This window comes from Atractosteus spatula, chromosome 5 (genome assembly GCF_055471065.1).
Source record: "Atractosteus spatula isolate fAtrSpa1 chromosome 5, fAtrSpa1.hap1, whole genome shotgun sequence".
NCBI classification, from domain to species: Eukaryota; Metazoa; Chordata; class Actinopteri; order Semionotiformes; family Lepisosteidae; genus Atractosteus; species Atractosteus spatula.
Window position 1 is genome coordinate 24,302,845 of NC_142710.1, and position 16,415 is coordinate 24,319,259.

Genomic DNA, 16,415 nt, shown 5'->3' on the forward strand with positions numbered 1-16,415 from the left:
CAATAAATAAATCTCCCAACTGTTTACTGAAGCATATGTTCACTTACCACAACATCAGTCCTCATCTTGCCAAAGGTGCTGATCAAATGAGCGTAATGATACTCTTCCATTTGTCTTAAGGTGGCTGTCATGCTGGCAACGAAGCTACCCTGAAAGAAAAAAAGAGTAGAAAACCAATGTAATCTCTGTCACAAAAATCAATAACTCAATTTCACATTTGACTTCTATGCTACAAGGCACAGATGGTGAACTTGATGTAATGAGAATTAACAACACGAACACAATCGTGTAATTTGAGCTTCATTCACAACTTCACCCTGGAATTTTGGGCCACACAAGACAGACTGTACATATAATTATTTGGTACTGTGTTACTGATCTTAAAATTCTTCATATTTACAGCTACCACAAGGGCAAACATCTGGCATTGCTAACTGTCTTACAAAACTATGCAGATGACAACCATTTTTTCACCATTTTCTAATATCGAACAATATCACATTGGCAGATCTCATGGCAAGAAGGGATGGCTGTTCGTACTGAAAAGGTGGTTCTGAAGCAAGGATATGACTGATAATGGTAACAAACTGCTTGGCAGCCTGTAGCAAAAATTACATGATCAGAGTGAAAAAACATCTTTGTCAGCACTTTTTTTTCTGCAAAACCAATAACGGCACTCCAAAAAAGTTGGCACTGCTGAGATGGAGGCTTAAGCAATAAAAGCAATAAAATAAAAAAAAGTAATTTCCAGTAGAAGTACACCTGGTAGGTAACTTAGGCTTTATAGACTGAAATGAGGGGACCAGTGATTTTATAACTAGGCACTTCGAAAACAGAATGACAAGCACTGCTGAGATAGTGAGGCAAGCTGCTTGTTGTAATTCATTTGAGAATATCAAAGATGCTATACAGATGCAGCCATTCAAAGTGCGCGTCACAGACACGTACCGCAGGTGACGTCGCTCAGTATGACGCAAGATGACGCGTGGCACCGCAGTACGTGATTGGTTGACCGACAGGGGCACTCGTGGTCCGTTGGTCTGTCGTAGAAAGACTTACAGTAAAAACGTCTTTGCTGTGCCCGTTGTAGATATTGAATTTTACCACTGAAGGGAAATCTTAGTAGCTGAGCATAAAAAGAATAGGAGCATACTGTAACGCGTGTGAAGGCCATAAACGATATTAATTTTGGAACATAAACATACAGTATATACTGTAGCTGGTCTTGGTACTTTAAAGAAAAAAATACACACCAGTATTCCATTTCTCCCTAAACATTTTAAGCTTTGAAGTCTTTAACTAACATGATACCGGAGTCAACAAGCATACTTTTAGAATTTGATTAAAAGGGAATATAATATGGAATCGCGTATCTAAAGAATTTAATAACGGTATTCGTGTGCTGCGACAGGGCTGTGTAGGGCTTTTTCGCCTGCCTGTTCATGCGAGCTGTCTTCTAGCCGACTGGTCTAGGTGCGTGACTAGCAACTGGGAGGTTGTGTGATCGAATCCAGCTGGTGCCGGACTTTTCTTTTAACAAACATTTCTTCGAAAAAATAGAATAGCGATATTATGGACAATAAATTGACTTTTATATTTCAAAATATCGCAACATGAACGATATTTGCGATATTTTGAACATATCTTCCCTTCTGACAGCGGTTCCTCCTTCTATTGTGTGTGTGTGTGCAACAGAGTAAATTTTTATAGAGAAATGGAGGCTGGACAGTATGCGTTACAATATAAACATTTATATTGATTTAAATCGTGTTCTGATTTAAATCGCAAACGCGTGTTTAATTATGTGTTTTTTAATCATAATCAGGCTAATGCATTTCTACATTTTCTGTATGAACCAGCTTAGAGGTTCATACAGAAAGACAGCTTGTGTTTAAATTGAGTGTAAGGTAATTTATGCTTCTAAAGTCATGGTCAGCATTTATTATTGTACTGTGCTGTAAACTTTTTCTGTGCCTAGTCACATTATTTTATAGCGTTTTTATTGCGTTATTAAATCCGGTGGCGCTGTGTGTTAGAGTAGTTTCCTGACTCCCTTGTCACATGGTCTGTGATTGAATCCCATAGAACTATGACTTTATTTTTTAACAAACATTTCTTTGAAAAAATGAAACGTTTCCCTTGGTCAGAGATTAAATAAAACCTCACTCGCACCAAACAAATTTATATTTCTAAATATCACAAAATACGTTCATTGTCTTCCAATCGAGTCGAGTTGACATTGGAAGCCTGCCACACCCGGACTGTTAAACCAACGCATTAGCACGTCAAAGCCCATCGAGGGTATTGAGCCAGTATTGCCTTTAGTATTCCCCCCTCTCCCCTCAATTCAATTCAATTCAAGGTGTTTTATTTGCATGACAGATGGGTACAAGCAGTGTTGGGTATGTATATTGTAACGCTTACGGCAGACAGGCACTGTGTAAGAGCCGGCGCACCAGAGCAGCGCACCGAGGGAGCGTCTGCATTTCTAACTTAGTTTTTAAAATTAGTCAAGCAATATGAAGCATCTCCTTTTACTTAGTGCCTGAGCATAAAAAGAATAGGAGCATACTGCAACGCGTGTGAAGTCCATAAACGATATTAATTTTGGAACTTAAACATACAGTATATGGCTGGTCTCGGTACTTTAAAGAAAACATACACACCAGTATTCCATTTCTCCTAAACATTTTAAGCATCGAAGTCTTTAACTAACGCGATACCGGAGTCAACAAGCATACTTTTAGAATTTGATTAAAAGGGAATATAATATGGAATCGCGTATCTCAAGAAATTAATAACGATATAATTATATTCATGTTGCAAAAGAACTGCAACGGACATAAAAACTCCCTTGCTTTTAACAGAGCGTTCCATAATTTCTAACTACGAAAATGCCAGGTGAAAGGATTTGTAAACATATTTTGTTAAAGCAAGTCAGAACCCATTCAGAGCCTACATTACATTTTAGCGTTTCATTCTGAGCAGAAGACCCTCACACCTGAAGAAGGGGGAGGTGTTTTTCGCTGGAAATCTCGCCTGCTTCTACTTTACAACCGGAGTGCTGGCTGTGACGAATTAAACCGGCATTACAGGTTACAATCACAGACCATGTGACATGGGAGTCAGGAAACTAACACAGCGCCACCAGATTTGATAACGCTATGAAAACGCTATAAAATAATGTGACTAGGCACAGAACAAGTTTACAGCACAGTACAAAAATGCTGACCATGACTTTAGAAGCATAAATTGCCTTACACTCAATTTAAACACAAGCTGTCTTTAGCCCTCTAAGGTGGTTCATACAGAAATGTAGAGATCCAGGCTCAGAACACACAGCTTCATTAGCGAATACATATGCAGGACAACTAGAGAAGACGTTTTACAGAGGATGGATTTTTAGAAACATCCCATCAGTGACATCACTGAAGTCAACTCCTAGGTACTGTAACTGTCGTGTGGATAGTTTCACAAGAATCAGACAAAGGTTTAAGCATCGCTTGTTCTAGATAAAACTGCAAAAAAAAACAACAACCCATAATGTACTTCTTTGCGGCTCTGTTTGCCCAAATCATATATTCACAACGTGAAATCTAGAAAATAATATTACGTAACCAAAATCCGCAATATGGAAACAGAACCTGTGTAATTGTTGATAGATGATGTACTCGTAACATTTTTTCAAGACGAACTACAACATTTAAAAAATGACTTGTATGTACTTGATATCTCTAATCAATCCACGGGTCCCAGCACGAAACGAAAGTAAAACGCATACCGTTTCGCGCTTCTTATTAGTTGCTCAAAAGTAATTTGACCGTATGAAATGCATAATATAAACCTAGAAACATATACGTGAGTAGTACTTAAGCACTGTAGTATCGGTGTTAAGACATACCTCTCAAATACTGTAAATCAAGTTAAAAATATCTCAAGATTCTGGTCATAATGAAACCATGTTTCGTGTATGTTTTCTTTAAAGTACCGAGACCAGCCATATACTGTATGTTTATGTTCCAAAATTAATATCGTTTATGGCCTTCACACGCGTTGCAGTATGCTCCTATTGTTTTTATGCTCAGCTACTAAGATTTCCCTTCAGTGGTAAAATTAGATATGAATATTCAATACTTAAACGGGCACAGTTAAGACATTAAATATACATATACATACTGTATACAGTACAGTTTGCATACGGTAATATGTTTATGTCCCTAAATCAATCTCTTTTATGAGCATGTGAAAGGCATGGTGAATCACTGTACTTTGCATGATTGGAAAAAAATGCGTGATTGCGAAATGCTGTGGCGTTACTTTTACAAAGACGGTCAATGAAAAAAAGAATGTGGACCAGGGCAATACTTTGAGTTTACAGCTTGTCCAAGGTCATTTATTATTAATACTATTATTAATATCTTCGTTAAAGACTTTGATGGCTACAGCTCAAACATGAGAGGTTGAGCTTTATTAGCTCCACCTTGCGGAAATTCCGGATACTATTATTTTGCTAGCGGTATTTACCGGTAACTCGCGGTATTTACCGGTAGCTTGCGGTAGACTGCGTACAGCGTACCGGAAAATAATGCGGTATCGCCCGCGCATTTTGAATGGCTGCATCTGTAGCTTGTCTGTCTTCGGGTGTTAATCTATATTACCACTGAATGAATGAATTTTAAAATAAATGCATGCATTTTGTCAGTTTTTTTAAAAATTAATTGCAGAAAAAAATATTTTTGTGTACAAATACAACTATAAAACATCTGTAGATTAATTCATGTCACTGCATTAATCGGTTCCACCTACATCCAATTTAACAGGTGAGCGCAACACCTGAACCTTTAAAATGGCTGACGTAATTTTGAATTTTAAAAGTGGGTTTAAAGATAAAGATCAAGCAACTATACCATCCTTATATATTTTTTGGTAAAGCATAAAGCACACATGACTAGTAAGGCATCATTTAATATTTTACATGCTCAGGTACCACAGAAACAGATAAGATCTAATTTACAAACTGTTAAATTAAAATTGTGTAAATATTAAAGAGGAATGTGGCTCCTTGTAATGAAATATTTATCAGGTTTGATAAGCCACCGATGATGCCACAGTTACTTTAAAATGCAATTAATGGTGTCAATCTCTTAAACATGCAAAACTACATTTTTGCAGTACTGAGAAACTACTGGTTTTTGCCTCCAGAAAAAATCTCAGGAACTCATGATGAACAGGAATGCCAAATAGCATTGTATATCTCTGTTAAAAAATGTTTCGAATTCAAATTACTGATCTGCAAAACTTCAATTTCACTTCCTTTGAAAGATATTTTATTATTGCAGTGTTTCAGATGTATTCAGGAGAGAAGAAATAGTTAATATGCTAGACTCCTGACTCCTGCATGTTTAACATAGAGTAAAAAAAATGAATGCAGGTAACTGTAACATCCATAAGTCACTTTGGATAAAAGCATCAGCCAAATAAATTAATAATACTGTGAGCTAAAAAGAAGTAAGTTGAGGATGATTCCATGCTGAAAAGCATAATGAAAAGAAGTAACTTTCAGATCTCAGAGCCTGCTTCAGGTTTTTATAATAGGCTCTGAAGCTAAAAAGTTGGGTTTTCATTTTGGTCAATTAACCACTACTTTCTAAATTATTAATATTTGACAATGGCTTTAGAAACAATAAACAGTCAAACAGTCATTCCCGTTGTCATTCTGGGCAGAAGGATTCAGTGACTCACTGAAGACATGCCAAGCACTGGCCAGTTATATTGTTTAGAAACTACCCCAACTGAGCTTGTGTGGGACAAGTTTGGTTAATATGCACATAAAAGTGAACTACCTTCATATAACTGATCTTTAGACTGCTTTACAGATTAAAGTGTCCTCCCGAACACATCTGTCAATAACATTCTATTCCCATATAAAATCTAATAATCTTTTACAAAAGGGTATTAGACTTGAATGTATAATGTGACCAAAGTTGAACTCACCCTCAAACTCTTAGGCACAAACTTCATTACAAATAGTGGGATAATATTATCAACAAAACACACAGTTATCCAATCTACATGTCTGAGTTTTACATCAGCACAAGTTATAGCAACAAAACACGTCATGAGAAACAACTATGTGTTTAGAAGACAAATTCAAAACAAATTCCAGAACAAAATCTGAAAACAATCATACTTCAAAGTGATTATGTTTTCTTTTACATTTTTTTAACAAAATACATTCACATGTACAGTTTGCTTCACAGCAATTTAAGATGTTAAGATGTTCATATTGCATATCATTCTCTCTTGACAAATCATACTAAGTGGTCTGCCTTGGAGAATGATAATGTCTCTGGCTACAGTCTTTCTTTTAATTAAATTAGGAACAGAGCCCTCAGCCTGCTGTTTTAAAATCATTCTTTCTGTAAGCTTCTTATTCAAAAAATATAAATCTGTCACTGTTTTTTCCCCTCTTTATAGATCTTATGTATTGATTCCAATGAAATATTAAAACAAAGGGAATCCGCTGAGTCAGAAAACTGCCAGAAGGAACAGGCATTTAGCATTCATGAACTATGCATTTAAAAAAATGAAAATCAACAGTTTCTCTAATAATAAAAAAGGGCCATCTGCTTGCTTTTTAATCATTCTTTTTTCAAGAAGGTAAATATTGTAAAATAAATTCAAAATGTTAAGCAATAATTTGGCATTTAAAGCTAAATACAGGAAAACCTTCATACACTCATTCCAGCATCACAGAAAGTACATCATTTTTCCCCAAATTAAAATGAACACTTATCAGACACTGAAAAAAAATAACTGAACATATTGTAATGTGAACTTTTGCCTTGCATCCAAAATACACACAAATAATATCTCAATTGCCATCCATCCACTGTCGGTAATCATTTGATTCTTAGGGATTCTTAAGTACAGAAGCTAATGTACTGCTCTGGAGATCACAATTCCACATTATAGTATGGTAAATGGCTCTCTTTATTGCATTAGGTGACCTATATTGCATTACGTGCTGTGTTTTAAAACAATGGCAAAGGCGACACAGTTGCTTTAAGCACCATTTTCAAGTACAGCTAGGATATCCTTCAAAGAAATGTGTGAGGTTAAATTTAATTGTTGAGCACATGGTGACATTCTCCTCAGCCACTTCTGTTACTCAGAATAAGGAAGACGGTAATTCTCATCAGCTAGAAATAAAGCATTACAATGCACTTCCCATTATTAAGGAAGACACAAAACCCAGGGAAAGAGACATAAACAATAGCCAGAGATACAAAGCCTGTTTGCTTCAACTGTATAGCAGAGACAAAAGCAGTGGACAGAAACTTGGTATCTGCAGAGAACAAGCCATACTGAATGAGTTCCTAAGAGTTATGTACTTGTTTTGAGTATCTAATGTAGAAGTTGTAACCAAGTTCACTTTACGAAACGGTCTTAATGAATGATATACTGAACGTATGTCCTCTTGATATATGTAACTCTTCGTAACTGATTGAATATATATCTTTTGTATTCTGATAACCTTCTCGATAAGATCTGTTAGGTTTATATGCATACTCTATGTATTAATAAATGTATCCTCGTGTATTAGTACCTGTGTGTGTGCGTTGTTTGAGTTATATCGCATGGTTGGATTCTAAAGCCATCAAAAGAATCAACTTTGTGATTTACTGCTACAATTGAAAATTGTCTCAGTAAATGCCCAAACCCTACAGAACTGGTGCCTTCAGAGAGCCACTATGATTACATATTTGGCGTCCCTGAACGGCTATGAAACACTACATTTATGGCGTCCCTGGGTGGGCGTGGCAAGACTGAAATGAATCAACCAAGCGGAATAATTCATATAAAACGCCGCGGGTTTCATACACGACAATACAGTGTGCTGAAAGCCGAAAGGAAAAAAGTTCCCCTTGCTCTTTAAGCAGTGCTTGATTGTTTTGTGATCTTTTGCAATCTACCGGGTTGATTGCATACTTGATCTTGTGGTTTTCTGTGGTAAAACTGTGATTTCGTGCTTAAAAGTAATACTCTTTAAGTTTAACGATGGTTGCTAAAAGGTCTGAATTCGAGTCGCTATTAAGCACTCTCTCTAGCAGCGACAAGTCTGACCACGATCTCTTCCATATCTCCGTCAGCGGAGAAGCTAGAAGAATAAATCTCCATTCTCTGAGAGAGCTAGCGAAGGACATAGAGAGATTTGACCCCGCAGTGTCAGAGAATAATATCGAGAGTTATATTCAAGACCTCAGGTATAACCTGCAGTTCCTGCCAAACGCCACAGAACAGGAGAAAGTGTTTCTGGTCAGGAAAACTACCAGCAGAGCTGTACATGAGTGGATGGCTAGGCAGATGAAAGAAGTCTGTAATGACTTTGAGCAGCTATGTCAAGCACTTATCGAAGAATACAGTGCGTTTATTGACCCGACTGCCGCGATAGCCGCCGCCCTTAACATTAAGCACGAGAGAGCAGAGTCCCCTCGCGAATATTACGAGAGACTTAGACGAACTTATTTTGCAGGGCGAAATTATGAGGGTTGCGAAGAGAACACACATTTCAAGGGTTTATTCATTGCGAATCTCCACCCGTCAGTCAGAAAGATGATCTTAATGCATACAGATGCACAGACCATGAAAATGACTGATATTAAGAGATTCGCGCAGAAAGCCTGGGAGTATGATGTCCAAAGTCGCTCTGAGCAAAAAGCTGCTAAAGCGACTGTGTTCGCCGTCAGAGCCAGCAGGGTTAATTCCCCCCTGCTCGAAGGAGCACAGGCTCCTGAGCTGGCTAAGCCCCGTTCCAAAGCACTCACACAGGACCGCACCCAGCGTCCTAAGTGCCATGAGAACACCGGGGAAGGGAAAGGGCTAGAAAAGGCTGAACAAAAGGATTCAGTAGCCGCCCGCCTGGCCAGGCTTGAACAAGCTTTATTAGGACAGGGACAACCGCTCCCCAAGGCTGCCGGAAGCGTGAATGAGCTGATACTCTCCACTGGAGGAGGCGGAGACCCGCCCCCTCTCCCTCCCTCAGTCTATCTGATTGAGCGGAAGGGTTCCTGCCTGGATGAGGTCAGCCACTCCCAAGCGAGTGCTGACTCCACCCCTGAAGTCACAGAGCAGGCAGTAAAACACAGAGGAAAAGCACGAAGCTTTTACCTCAAGGCTGCCATGGGAGATGTCTTACCCAGTGAGACACTGATTGACACTGAGGTTGAAAGGTGTTTGATGTCACACGGCAAGCTCAAACGGGTAGAAAAAGAAAAGGGTATGCGACTCAGAGTGGAACCTTTGGTGGATCACCAGAAAGGCAAAGTGTGGAAACAGGTCAAGGCTCCTAAGCCTTCTGTACAGAAGGAAAGGGGGGCCAAGAGGCAGACTGTGCTTACACAGTGCCCACCGAACACAGAAGCCTATGCGGAGATTCCTTCTGTTCCCTCTGGACAAGAAATAAAAATATTTTCTTGTTCCCCGGATATACAGGGAAGTCGTGCCCTGGCCAAGGTCCCAACAGCCTCCATGCCACAGGAGCGGTGCTCCGAGCAGCCGCCTGATCCACCAGGTAAAGCACACACCTTTTACATCCCTAAAGAGGAGCAGATCTCCCCACCTGGCGATGAAAAGGAGCTTTCCCTGTGCACCCTGGCACCCAAGAGGGGTCAGGACCACCACCCTGCAGTGGTGGAAGGGATCCAGATGGCAGGAGAGCAGGTTGGTGATGTAGCCCTCGCCCTTAGCCCTGAGAGGTCCTCTATTAGTGAGGATCTGCTTGAGCAGCTGTCACAGGGCCACCGCCAGGTGCCCCTGGTGCAACATTCACAGGTTAGACAGGAGGTCCAGCTGGACGCTGAGACTACTGCGCTGTGGACACACCTGATCCCAGATGCCGATTCCCTCTGCTGTGACCCAGGGAACCTGCAGTCAGGTAACATTATTTCTCACAACTACCAGGTAGTGAGTGAGACTGACCTGATTGTTCCTGCCTCGACAGCAGGGTTGCCAACACACCCAGTCCCCCAGAAGGGACAGGGAATGAAAGCCGAGCCGGTTTTCTTACAGCCACCAGCTCAGTCTGTCAGTCTGAGTCTGACCAACAGTGGTTCACCCAGACTGGAGCTGGATGGTCAAGTCACCCGCCTGCCAGTGCAGGACATCGCAAAGAGGGGTGTCAGAATCCCCGCCTGCACTGACATGGGCCTGGTGGGTGATAGTAAGTTCAAAGACAATGAACTAGCTATCCCAGTGCTGGGGCAGCTCCCTGAACCCCTAGCGAGGGAAGGGGGGAGCGAGCAGGTGTCCTACACCTACCCCCAGCGAACGATTGTAAACATGCCGATAGAGGGATTCCTCAATCAGGAAGGGTGCAGGGTGGACCTGAACAGTGAGAATGGGGTAACAATCCCAGATCACTCAGGTGCTCCAGATGACCACTCAGCCGAGGGTCAGGCATGGTCCACCGCTGCACCGCCCCCTGCAGGGTTCCTAGAGCACAGGCATGAACAAATCGAAAAAGCAGATGCCCTGGAAAAGGAGGAGCAGCATCAGCAGCTGCGTCAGATCTCCTCAGATTTCCAGGATGTTGGTGCCCAAGATGCCACATGGCATACTGAGAAAGACACCATGTACACGCTGCGCCAGCTTAGAAAGGCGACAGTCACTCAGAAGGAGATGACTGGGATCAGCCACCCGAAAAGACTTTTGGGAGGACTGATCGCTGCCGCCACTGTTGCACGTTTGCTTTTTCTGGTAGGTTTGTGTGCTACTGGCACTCTCACCCTGACTGCCCCAAGAAGGCAGGTGTCAGAGATACCAGAGGGTAGTGACAGACTGTATCGACAGCAGCAAAAGTTGGAAAGCTTAGGGAAAACCCTACAGGCAATTTCCTATGCAACAGGGTTAAACCTTATTCCCCAACCAGTGGACATGATTGTTGGTGTTATACAGTGGGTTTATGCTTGTGTGCAACAGGCCAGAATGTTGACACAAGACCTGTTAAGGGAGCTTAGTGCCACTGTAGCCAGTCTAACCACGGCACAAATCCCAACCCACTCGATTCCACTCTTCTCAGTAGAGGAGTATGTGACATTAACCCCATCGCTCATAGCTCACCCAGAAGGCAATCCAAGATTGAATTCGGTTCCAAATCTTGAGATGGGTATGGCTACCAAAGCTATCCATTGGCTGTGTCTAAACGATTCACCAATGAAGGGTGTAAAGCTACTAATGGGCAGAGGGAGGTTAATGAACCCCATGAAGAGCAGGTGGGAAGTAAATGGCTGGTCAGCACACCACATTTAACTGACACTATGACTTGTGACAGGCATGATACAGCTACCGCAATGCAGCTACCTAATCAAACAGTTCCTGTAAGTTCCCGAGGAGGCCATAGTACAGCTTGAACTTAACACTGTACGGTCTGGAACCAGACAATATAAGACCAAACTTGAGGTCGTGGATGCCTTCAGGTGCCACACTATTGAATTGGATAGAAATCCAAGAAACAGTAAGCCCTGAAGAGGTACAGGTAGTTAGTTTGCTTTAATGGAACAAACCTCCAAACCACCCTGGCAGGTGCCCAACACAGGTGTTGTGGTTCATCAGGGGGGCTGGGAACAGGAACTGTTGTTATTGTAACACTACTGCCGGGTAGCTGGATCTCTGAATGCTGTACTCTCACATCAAGATGTACTCCGGGTAGCATGAATGAGTCAAAGGTAGCATGTCAAAAGAAAGGAAGTGACTTCTCCCCAAATATCTACTACAGAGGTATCAGATATTGACAGTGAACTTCCTGATGTGTAATTCCTAGACTGAGATAATGTCTCCTACCGTGTTTATACATACTCCAGATGTTATTCATCCTGTTTGTTCCCAATGCTGGTTCCGGTATGAATTCTCGAGGAGTAATGTAGACATTTAAGATTAATGTTCTAATGGCAAGGGACATCACTTAACTCTGTTTTGTTTTGAAGGCAACAACGCCTCAGGACCTCGTGACCTTCAAAAAGGGGGGATATGTAGCGGCAATGCTTGTAATAAGACAGAGTTAAGCATTGGTATGCTCCTAAAGGAGGCCCCATCTCACCCTCCATCTCTGTGGTGCAACCACAGAGAAAGAATTCATGCAAGTTGATTTAAGATGTTTTTCTTTTGATAAGAAGCAAGCTCCCAAAGGGGGATGCACTTAGCTAAGTCTGGCTATCATGATCAATGGTCATCCACTGGCGCCTATCAGTCTAGGGAGTGCCGGATGGACATCTGGACTGCATTACTAAGTGTCAGGACTAAGTGACTCATATCTCACCTTGATCAACCAATCAGGGACTGGTAGGGCTGAGTAACCCACGTGGGACTCTGATGCCCATGGAACTTTCAGCCAATCAACGAGCTGAAGTTCCTCCAGGTAAAAACAGGCAACACAGAGAGCCTGAAAGATTCAACAAGATTCAGATTCGGGAGATTCAGTAAGATTCTGGAGAGGATTCTGTGGACTGTTCTAAAGGGAATTCAAAGGAGAATTCCAGGGCAGGACGGCCCAGGAGCAGAAGGCTCCCAAGGGCAGGACATTCTCGCAGCGCGCCTCCTGACCATCCCGAGACTCAGCCCGGACAACCACGGAACGGCCAGTGTGTCCGAGTGCCAGAACTTTCCTTTGTTCTAAGAGTCTAGAGTGGAGGTTGCCAGAGAGTAACCAGCAGCAGGCCTCGTGAACAGGTCGGAACTGTGGACAGCTGAATCATTATTCAGAACTAGCGCTTCATCAGGAACGAACCGGTCCTCTTCCTGACTTGCTGGGACCCACAGTCATCTTTTCTCCTGTGCACAAACTTTGCTAGTTAAAACCAACACTAACTAGCCGGCCAGTGAGCATCTGCAGCGCACCGTCGCAAGCCGCACAGCACAGCCTGGCACCGAGCCAGAGAGCGCGGATTGGACAGCAACAGCCTGCAACTGTTTCTTTGTGCCCGCAGGAGATCTGAATCCCCAGAAATTGGATGAGTATTCAACTTCAATGCATTACAGCTCGAGAATTCAATTGTTATCCCAACCAGTTGATATCAATTTAATTCCTAAGAGTTATGTACTTGTTTTGAGTATCTAATGTAGAAGTTGTAACCAAGTTCACTTTACGAAACGGTCTTAATGAATGATATACTGAACGTATGTCCTCTTGATATATGTAACTCTTCGTAACTGATTGAATATATATCTTTTGTATTCTGATAACCTTCTCGATAAGATCTGTTAGGTTTATATGCATACTCTATGTATTAATAAATGTATCCTCGTGTATTAGTACCTGTGTGTGTGCGTTGTTTGAGTTATATCGCATGGTTGGATTCTAAAGCCATCAAAAGAATCAACTTTGTGATTTACTGCTACAATTGAAAATTGTCTCAGTAAATGCCCAAACCCTACAGAACTGGTGCCTTCAGAGAGCCACTATGATTACATATTTGGCGTCCCTGAACGGCTATGAAACACTACACATTATACATAGAAAACATCAAGAAATCTGTTAGAAGGAATGTGTAGCCTATTAACATAAGTAAAATTATCTAATGACATAAGTAAAGAAAAATACCTACAGACTGAATCAATGTTGTAATACCAATTACATCTCTGAAAAAAGAAGACGCAAAAGCCTAAAAAAACAAAGACCTTTTAACGTTCTGCCTGTAATCTAGAGGATTTTCATGAAGGTGCTGATAAACAGGAACAAACAAATGAATAGGATTCAAAGGCAGGTAATAACAGGCAAGACAAGTAATTCAAATTCCCAAGATGCCATACTAGACTGTTTTCAGTAATTAGGACAAAGCAATTGACTTTGTATTTACGAAATATGCTTTATACTGTATGCATCAAATGACCAAAGTATTGAAATAATAATCCTGTAATAACTTAAACCAGCACTACCTACAAGCACACAACATTTTCAATAAGAAAACACAAACTTGACAGCTCTGCTTGACAAACCCACATCTCCACCAAACTGTACAGGCATAATAGAATATGGTCCGAAGACTATTCTAAGTTCTTTAAATCTATAGACTTATTTCAAATTGCAGGCTTCAGATTCATCTCATTAACTCTTCTTTCCAACCACACAAAATAGAATTAAAGAAGAAAAGCTTAGCATGAAAAGGCCATGAATGATAGATATCAAACAACTAAGCCTTCAGAAAAGATATTAAACATTGGAAAATGTTGGCTCTCTCAGACATCACAGTGGTCATTTTCCATTGTGAAGATTAAGTTGACACACGTATTACAGACTAGTATGTAAATGCAGCTCAGACTCATTCCCCTACAAATCTGCTTCTCTCAGGAGTGAAGAAAGTATTAAGTTGGTCATAGGGCCAAAACATCAGAGACATGTTTGTTATTATATATGAAATTAGTGTGGAATTTAAGAAGTGCTGAGGGTATGCGTGAGAGAAAGACATAAAAACTAAAAACGAATTAATGCAAAATGGAAAAATGCTGGCAAACTAATTTCACACCTCTAAAAACTGTAGCCACCTCTGTTTAAGTAACCCACCACTTCTATTTTTTGATCCTAGGCTTGTATGAACCAACATTAATGCACAAATAATTTTTTGTTTGACAAGAAAGGAGAAGACACCTTATTTCACAGCAGATGCCAAAAAGGATTAACATGATTAAAGACACTTAAGACTAGGGAATCCGGGTCCAGCGCTTTCAAGCTCATCTATGTGCAGCCTGTTTGTAAAACAGGTTTTAAAAATTAAAACAATTCCCTTGCTTAAGTTTTTAAAAATTAAATCAACCTCTTATTCTTTACCAATTCATAGTTTGCACACTCTATGGCTTAGGATCTAGAGAGCAGCAAAACTCTCAGAAAGCAATGACCTCAAACAGATTTTACTCTTTTTTCCTGTACAAGAGCCAGTCATCTAGGCCAGCTGGCTTATCTTTTGCCATTCAAACACAAAGTAAAGCCTCTCTGCAGAGGACAGTGCAATCCAAGCTTTTGACTGGTAGCAGAGGCAGTCAACTAGAACTCTTAATGCATTCAGCTATTGTAGTGCTTGTATTGGTCTGCAAGAAGGGTTAAGAGATGTTTTCTGAGGGAAAATATAACACTCGATTTGGCTTGCTCAGACTGTGAAAATGTAGAATCAACAGTGAAACTCAAACCAGAGGACACTTGTGAAAAAACCAAGAACAAGAAACATTTCTTTGCACAAAGGATTGTGGGGTTATGGAACCACCTTCCCAATCATGTTGTTGAAGAAGATACCCTGGGTGAACTTTTCACAGTTTATTCTGAGGGAGTCCACTGGATACTTAGTCAATTCCAGCACCATGGAAATATCCCCACATCCATACAGGAGATTCCAAAGTTACCTTACTGGTGTTCATATCTATGTATAAATTATAAATTTAAATAATAAATATTCCTTCGAAACTAAAGATTGCCCTTTTATTAAAATGTTTTGTACACTGCATCATAGTTATGATCTTAGTATATTTTGCTAAGACTTTAAACTGTGTATTCCAAAGTTCTAGACAGTGGACAGTTCTAGACAGTATTTCAGATAAAAAAGGTTTTAAGTCATATTCTTTGTACTAAAAGGGGTTAGTTAATTAAAAATGTTTTGTAAATGGTTAGATCCCCAGACAGAAACTACAGCATTTTTCTGCTAAAGTGTCTTGCAGGCTCACATAGCCATGAGTTATAACACAGGAGAATAAGATGGCTTTGCAATTGCTTCTGAAGTTAATCACCAAGCACTCTACGGACACCTTGGATTATTGGCCATACTAGCCTGAAGTGTCTAGGTGAAAGATGCACATTTGTGAATTATTAACACATCCTAAAATACTGAGAACCCTCAATTACATAAAACCGTATTGCTTACATACCATTACGTTCAATTTCATACCTAAAGATGCAGCTGTCTAGAATACTTGTTAAAATTTGCACCAGAGGAAAGCACACTGTGGTATGCAACAGTTCTGTTAAGCGTGCCACTTTCAGTCCTTCGCTTCTCACGGCAGATCGATATACAAGAAGAGCTCATTGCGTTAGATGTTACCAAAACAGTAGCTTCATTTAATCTGTTTTTTCTCCAACTAATAATCATATCTCTTGAAAATATAACAATTCATACATTATAAAACAAACTACATAGCCTAGCTATTTAAAATGTAACATGGCTGTACAGTTTTTTTTTCTGAAAAGGGAACTACATGCCATGAATGGAGCCTGGATCCATTAAATTGAAAGCTCCTGCATTAGACCACTATTTATTGTACTTCAAAGTATAGTAATGTAACATTCATATACCCCTTTACATCCATTTAATATGTAATCACATAGCTAAAGGGACATTTTGGCTGTAAAGTAGCTGAAAATAAACATAATCAAAATA

General features: G+C 40.4%; 1 protein-coding gene across 2 annotated transcripts in view; it reads right to left on the reverse strand.

The window, feature by feature from the left end:
- The window catches only part of dock1 (dedicator of cytokinesis 1), a 311,516-nt gene that overhangs the window by 117,108 nt on the left and 177,993 nt on the right, over positions 1 to 16,415 (reverse strand). For both annotated transcript variants that reach the window (XM_088915927.1, XM_088915925.1), the window contains exon 28: positions 48 to 149. In XM_088915927.1, the coding sequence (XP_088772053.1) occupies positions 48 to 149 (102 nt within the window). The remainder of the gene's footprint in view (positions 1 to 47; positions 150 to 16,415) is intronic.